Below are 7,500 nucleotides of genomic sequence, written 5' to 3' on the forward strand. Positions count from 1 at the left end.
CTTGGCCTGACAACTCTCCAGCTACATCTATTGTTACATCGAAGAGGGAACAGAAACAAAAGAACATAAGAAAATGGGAAGACTGCAAAAGGCCAGTTAACTTACACAAGGATATGAAAATACAATGAAAACAATGTCCAGTACTTAGAGAATCGCTGTATCTTTAATTCTTCCCTAACATCGGGCATGGATTGTACTGCGCATAATATTGAAGTTAATTTAATATAGAGGTTTCAAGCACCACGCCAACACCTGACTGGGTACTGAAGCTGTGACGGTTGCTTATTCTTGACGGATATATAATCTGAGGCTTAGGCCCGTATTATGGAACACTTCTGCGCCGGACCTTCAGTATTTCAAAAGGATCTAGTTGAAGCTACAAGGGATTTTAAGTGTGTTTTTACGGTTTTGATGACAGAGTAACAAGATTTCTACATTACTGAAAGGAGAAACACTGTTGAGAATTCTGCTGATCATTTCTGTGGCCTTGGAAAAAGAGTCGTGGTGAGAGCAGAGCGTTTCTGAATACTAGTCTAGACTAAGGAAAATAATAGTGGATAAGGAAGATTTGTTAGTTATAGATGAATGATCTGAAACTTGAATAAAAAGAAAATAACGTTGAATACAGTTATGTACGATCACCCTAGGAAGTCATGTTACGAAGACTAGTGAATTTCATATGCATAAAAAGAATGGAAATTAATACATGGACTTATGAATTGGTTTAAGATAGGAGCTCCGCAAAATACCAAGAGGAACTGAGGATGTAATAGGAAATTGTTATATGACATTGATATTTTATTATTTATTGTGATATATTATTTGTTTATTTATCTTCATTTTTATGTTTCATTTTTATTCATTTATTTTTTTTCGGGGAAAACTTTTTTGTACCTGATATCAATTCCTACAGCATTCCTACAGTACATTTTTTCCATCGATCAGATTACTCGCCTGTAGTATATGAATGGCCAGTGATTGAGTGACAGTGATTTCAAGGCGCAGCAATAGTGGCTGGTGAGGCGCGGCTGCCAGCTCACTCACCGGCGCTCCTAAGGGTATTCAAGTCATCCAGATTTACTTTTGTTATTACGCAAGATATGCCATTGACTGTATAAATGGATTAGTGACTGTCTGGCCCCCCCCTTACTCCCCTCTCCTTTCTCTCTCTCTCTCTCTCTCTCTCTCTCTCTCTCTCTCTCTCTCTCTCTCTCTCTCTCTCTCTCTGGCCGCACCATCGTTCTCTCTCACGCAGCATAACATTAACTTAACGAAGCACCGAGTCATTTCAAAAAAGAGTGCACAATGAAATCTGCAAGCCTCCTTAACCCAACACGTTCCCCGAAGAGATGTCAGTGAAATTAATTACAACCTCCGAGAAGCGACACCGACGTATGCTGCGAAACTAATCTAGGTCTTCGAATATTAAAGCAAAAAAAAAAAAAAAAAAAGTGATGAAATTCTTGGCTTCAGGTGAGTTAATTTATCTGATCCAATAACCTCGTATTAGGAAGAAGAGGAGCAAATGCAGTAAGGCACAGCTAACGTTACGGCAGATTTTTGTTTTATTTTATTTTATCGATTAACACATTTACCTACCTGCTTACAGCAGGTGTGCTTTGAAACGCTTTGGTCTCTCATTAGGACTATTCGTATGTCTCTGAGATTATTTAATCGGGTCCTCAAGGGTGTTTTCCCTACCGATGGTGTAAAATCTTTGTTGAATTATCACCTGAACCATGAAAATGCTCAAGAAAATCGCTAATAACTTTATTAATCTGCCAGCGAAACCTTTGAAAATACGGTCGGAAGTCTTTGAAATAACTTCGTATAGTGTGGAATAGCCAAAGCTTCATGAGTAACTACTAATGCAACTTCTTCAGATCAGAATATGGGTATCAGTAATATTTTTCTCTATCAATACATTAGCCATAGATTAGTATACAAAAGACTTAAGTATTTATTTATTTTTTCCAGATATCGTCTTTGGATTAATTTTGCTTATATATTTTGTGATTTCCTCCTCGTGATATTTACTTACAAAACCAGTATTTCCGTGAAGAAATACTGTGTATGGTCTGTATACCTGTGGGTTCTGATTACCCTCATCACACACACGCCTCTGGATGCTATATAATTAACGTTCCAGCCTCGACACTTGCAGTCACGTACCAGGGAGGGAGACGAGTGCAGTAGTCTGGCGGGGACTGGAAGGGAAAGCATTTCAGATGAGAGGCAGCGATGCGCGTTCCGGCCAGGAGGGTTTGCCGCGGCCCTCTCGCACACACTGAGGAGAGCACCGTATGTTTAATAACAGTGCACAATATGAACGTGTTATATGGTTACTTACTTTCCTTGCTTGCTTCCTTTCTTTCATTTTTAACTCTGATGATAATCCCACATTCTCCCAAATTTATTGCTAACCTTTCATATAACTTTAATATAAGATGGGAGCTTTTCTCTTTATCTGCTTTATGGATGATTATTTTTATGTCAAGCAAATTTTGTGGCTTAAAAATTTCACTGCATCGGACTATTCATTGTTACGTACACACATGGCAGGTTACATTATTTTGGTTACCGGAGGACTACTTTTAACGAATGTCAAGAGGATTTTGTGTATTACCAATCTAGTTTTTCCACTGCAACACTATATTATTAACCATTTGCCTATCATCGTGTCATTTATCGCGTTTGTTTTCGTTACATTTCTAGGGCGTTGTTATAATATTTAACAATTATTACTGTGTTACCGTCGTGTCTTTTCGCTGCGATTCAAAACACAGCCTTCCCCTCAAGTGAATATGAATGCGACCACTTGAAGACGAGGGTGGCGGCCCGCTGAGTAGCCGCGGTGGGTGGGAACAGCAATTACGGCGCTGAGGGAGCCCGAGGAATGTGGGGAATGTGACACTTTGCTCCTGTCTGTCCCAAGAAAACGAGGAAACCATATGCGATGCTTCGCCTGCGTGCCTGTACCTGCGAGGCCCTGAATGCACTCGCTGGACGCTGAGAGGAGCTGTCGATGCCTCGTCAATCTAGAACACACACAATGATTACGGAACGTACAGCAAGTTTGATTTCAGTTTTCATGTGACGCGATACGCCACATGATATGCTCCTTTCCTATAAGATGTGAAGATTAACGGGAAACACTTGTAATCGCATCTAAGGTGTCATAATTTGAGGTGTGAGTTTTGAAGTATCTCAGTAACACTGGGTGGAGGCGATACAAGATGCGACGAAATATATTGCGGTTTCACCCTCCTCTCTGAGTGATTGACAAATAAGAGAGGTAAAGGAAGTGACTGTGTGACACGTGATATTGCAGATTTGTGAGTGTCTGAAGAAATGGGCGTGGCAGAACAATCACGGGCTCCTTCACGTATGGTGGGTTTGTGTTTTCCATGTCATGGTGGCAATAATTCATTACTCTAAAACCCAAGGTGACTTCGTTCAGTGCATCATGAGTTTCAGCTCCTGTCTGTTTGCGGTGCTGGTGACGATGATGGTGGTGACAGGGAAAGAAAAGGAAGATGAGGAATGAGTGAGGGTGGGAGTGAATGATGGATGATGACTACAGGGAGAGTAAAATAAAGTGAGGGACAGGACCCACCTGGAGGAGTGGCGGTGCTGGAGTCGTCGGTGTCCCCGCCATCATCTCGGCCGCCGCCCACTCTGCCGCCACCGCCGCCGCCCCTGGCCGGGGAGGCTGCGGTCGCCATGTTCATGTTGTTGGTGGAGGTGTTGTTGTTGAGGCCGTGTAAGTGTGGGGGGGAGGGGGAGCCTTTGAGCGGTGAGCGGAGGCCCAGGATGGCATCGATGGTGTGCGAAGGACAGGAGGCAGCAGTGAGGGCGCCCGTGCCCGGTCCGCCGCTGCCCACAACGCCTGGGCCGCCGCCGCCTCCACCGCCACCGCCAACACTGCCCTCGTACCTCTCCAGCGCGACCTTGGCAGCGGCCTCAGACCTCTTGAGCTCGGCGGCCAGCTCGGCGGCGGGCTTAGCGGCCTCCAATGGGAACTTGGTGTCCTGTGGCGGTGCCTCGGGGTAGGGGTACTTCCTCTCGGAGACGAAAGAATTTTCGAAGTCCCTGTGCCGGGACTCAAGTCGGTGGCGGGCGTCGAGGTCCAAGGTGTGGGCGGGGGCGCGGGGCAGCGGTGCCGCCGCCTGGCCTGGCTCCGCCGTGGTGAGGGCCATGCGCCGCGGACACTCGTTCACCGGGCACTGGGGTCAGGTGAGGGGCCCCGACAAGGTCACAGCAGGTCACGGCAGGACGCGGCAGGATCGGGCCGTCACACCAAACTGACCCGGGCGGCCATGACACCAGGTAAAGCCCCGCCGCTACTCATGGTGGCGCCAAATGGCCGTGCCGAGAGGAGCGACTTGTGTGTTACAACTTGTTCACGCGAGACCCCTGCCCTCCGCTCCGCCGCGCCCCGCCCACACGGGGCCAGGCGGGCCGCTCATTGGTCGGCCCGGACTCTGTTATCATAAAGGCGTGGTCTATCGACTGGAGGGCGTGACGTCATCTCCTCTTGACCAATCAGCTCACAGCATGTCAAGTAATGGTTAGATGAAAGCGCTGACTCGAGCCCCAATTGAAGCGATTTGTACCGTAATGAAATTATATGTGTGTATCAAAGGAAATAAATTGATATCAACAACCCCCAGACACTAAACGGTCTTTTATCAGGAGGCCGCTGTGAAAAATTGGCCGGGAAAACAGTTGCCGGGACCAGATGTCGGCACGGAGGGACCGAACGAAATTTTCTGCATTATGTGGCGCCGGAGAAATAATTGAGTAGTGACAACTCATTAGGTCTCGGCACAATGGTGGTGATAGAAAAGGCCCGACACAGCCGCCCGAGCCGCACCTACAGATATAAAGATAGAGAGACACTCAATTCGCTCCCTCTTTCTTCCGACATCACTCGTTCCCAGAATTCCTCATTTCCTTGACTTAAAGAAATAATGTTTCGCTTTAGTGGAGGAGGAGGAGGCAGAGGAGAGGAGGAGGATTGAGAAGGAGGAGGTGGTGGAGGAGAAGTGGTAGAGGAGGCGGAGGTGGAGGCGGAGGAGGAAGAGGAGGAGCGGAGAGATGGAATGGAATTAGATCAACGCCTTTTGTGAGATGTATTCAAATTTACGAATTATGGCGAGTCAGCGAGGGTGTTACGGAGTTTAGTGGCGGATGGCGGAAAGGGAGGAGGAGGAGGAGGAGGAGGAGGATAGGAGGATAGGAGGAAAGGCGGAGCGACGACGCCAGGAGGAAGGAAGGAAGGAAGGAAGGAAAGAAGGATGAAGTGAAGACAGACAGAGCAACTCCAGGCGGGGACGGAGCATTACAGGCTGAGCTGGTTTTTGAGACAATGGTGAGTGAGGAGAAGAGGGAGTCTCGTGTGTGTGTGTGTGTGTGTGTGTGTGTGTGTGTGTGTGTGTGTGTGTGTGCTACCCTCGCCCCTACCGATCAATATACGCACGCCATCCCGACGCTGGAGCGCTTACAGGGACCTACGAGAGGCTTGGGGAGCAGGAGGAGGCGCTGAACTGAGGGGGACAGGGAGCAAGGGGACAGGGGAGGATAGGGGCGGGGGCGGCATCGCTGGGGGCCTGGACGCACGTTTGGCCCCAGTAAGTCCCCCTAACTAGGCGTCCCGCTAAGGATATCAATGTCTGGAGAGGCGCAGGGCGAGGCTCTTACCGGGGGGCGATCTTGACTCACCTAAGAGTGTCCAAGCGCAGATCACTCTTCTCTCTCTCTCCCTCTCTCTCTCTCTCTCTCTCTCTCTCTCTCTCTCTCTCTCTCTCTCTGTCTTTCCTTCCTGCTCAATCTTCGCTTTTATCTCTTTCTTTGCTGGACTGAACCTCCGTGAGCCTCCGTCTCTTCTCCTCCCAAGACGGAAATATTGATCGGGTCTGTTCAGCGTCCACACACTCAGCCCATGAAAGTTTGTAACACAAGGAGAAGGCGTCTTACCTCAGCTGCTGATGGTGAGCTTGCCTGCGGAAGAGAAAAAGGTAACATACATTAATAAACATTGAAATATATGAAAAAAAAAAACATTGTAAAGTAGTCTGGAAATTAATTAAATGTAAGAGAGACAGAAAAGGGAAAGATGAACTGGAAGAAATGTAAAGATACATATGAATTAACTTCGTGCGTTAGAGAAATAAGCAAACGTACATATTAAAAACACTAAAGCAATCAGCAAAGAAGTCGCATGTAGACGTAAGGAAAGTAATCGTTTAAGTTTTTATTTTTTCAAGAAAACGAGAAACTATAAACTAGAGGGTAAACAAAAACACTGGAAAGTACCTCGCGAAAGATGCTGGTCCAAGGGAAAGTTATGAAAATATAAGGTAAAATAATCGTGTTACTGTAAGTTGTCTAAAAAAAGCGAAGAATAATCATAATTTTAGAGGGAGGAAGTAATAACGTTAGTGAAGGAAAATATGCCAAGAAATAATTAGAAGGGAATTTCTAGACTAATTGCACCTAAATTATAACCTAAAAAAAAAAATAAGGAAAGAAAGGGAAGGAAATAAATCAAATAAATTTAACAACTAACTGATTACAGCCATAAAAAAAAAAGTAAATAAATAAAAATAAGATCAAGAATGAATCTTACCAATAAACTTTAAATTAAAGGTAAGAGGAAAGTAAGACCAGAAAAAAAAAAAAACGCAAATTGAACAACTAATCAACACAAACCCCCCAAAAAGAACAACTCAAAATAAGGACAAGAATTAACCTTAATAACAACCTGAAAAATAAAAAGACGAGGAAGGGCGAAAAATACAGTAAATTTAATGAGGGAGGAATTAAAGCCCCAGTTTCTGCAGGAGACTCGTGTTGTCGGCGGGCTGTGAAGCGAGGGTGTTTTTGTGCGGGCGGCGAGGGGAAGACGGAGAGTGAGGGGTCATATCCATTGAGGGAGATGGAGGGGAAATGAGGTGTGAGGCGCGGCGAGGATCCGTGAGGGCAAGACAAACGGCGCGAGGCAGGGAAGGGGAAGAAGCCTCGTGGTTACCTACTGAGTGAAGGTGAGTGGTTCGTTCACACATACACACAGACACACACACTACTGGTAATTTGTTTTGGTTAGTGAAATAAGAAATAAAGAAGGAAATACATAATTATATACAAATAAACGAGGAGCAAATTAGACTAGAAATTTATACTGACTTAAATAAAGACACAACAAAACAAGAAAAGGCAAATTAAGAATTAAATAAACACATTAAAGCAAGAGCAAAGGAGAAGCAAGAAAATTACACCAAGTCGAGTAGCTACAAACAATGAAAAAACAAAAAGCAAATCGCTCAAGAGGAATCACCAAAACGATAGCTAATAAACTGGAAAAAAAGGGGGGGGGGGCAAGAAAGACATATAAAAAGCAAGAAAACTGAAACGGGTGGTAAAGGAGACACAAGAACAACGATATTAATGATTGTGAGACTTAGCAATCTTAAATTTTGCTGACCATGACTTTATTTT

The 7,500-nt window shown here is 45.3% G+C and overlaps 1 protein-coding gene across 1 annotated transcript in view; it reads right to left on the bottom strand.

The window, feature by feature from the left end:
* Positions 1 to 7,500, bottom strand: part of LOC135116218 (retinal homeobox protein Rx2-like) — a 77,500-nt gene that overhangs the window by 44,532 nt on the left and 25,468 nt on the right. The window contains 1 exon segment of the mRNA XM_064033567.1: positions 3,617 to 6,003. Within this exon segment, the coding sequence (XP_063889637.1) occupies positions 3,617 to 4,199 (583 nt within the window). The 5' untranslated portion in view covers positions 4,200 to 6,003.

This window comes from Scylla paramamosain, chromosome 30, assembly GCF_035594125.1.
Source record: "Scylla paramamosain isolate STU-SP2022 chromosome 30, ASM3559412v1, whole genome shotgun sequence".
Classification (NCBI taxonomy): Eukaryota; Metazoa; Arthropoda; class Malacostraca; order Decapoda; family Portunidae; genus Scylla; species Scylla paramamosain.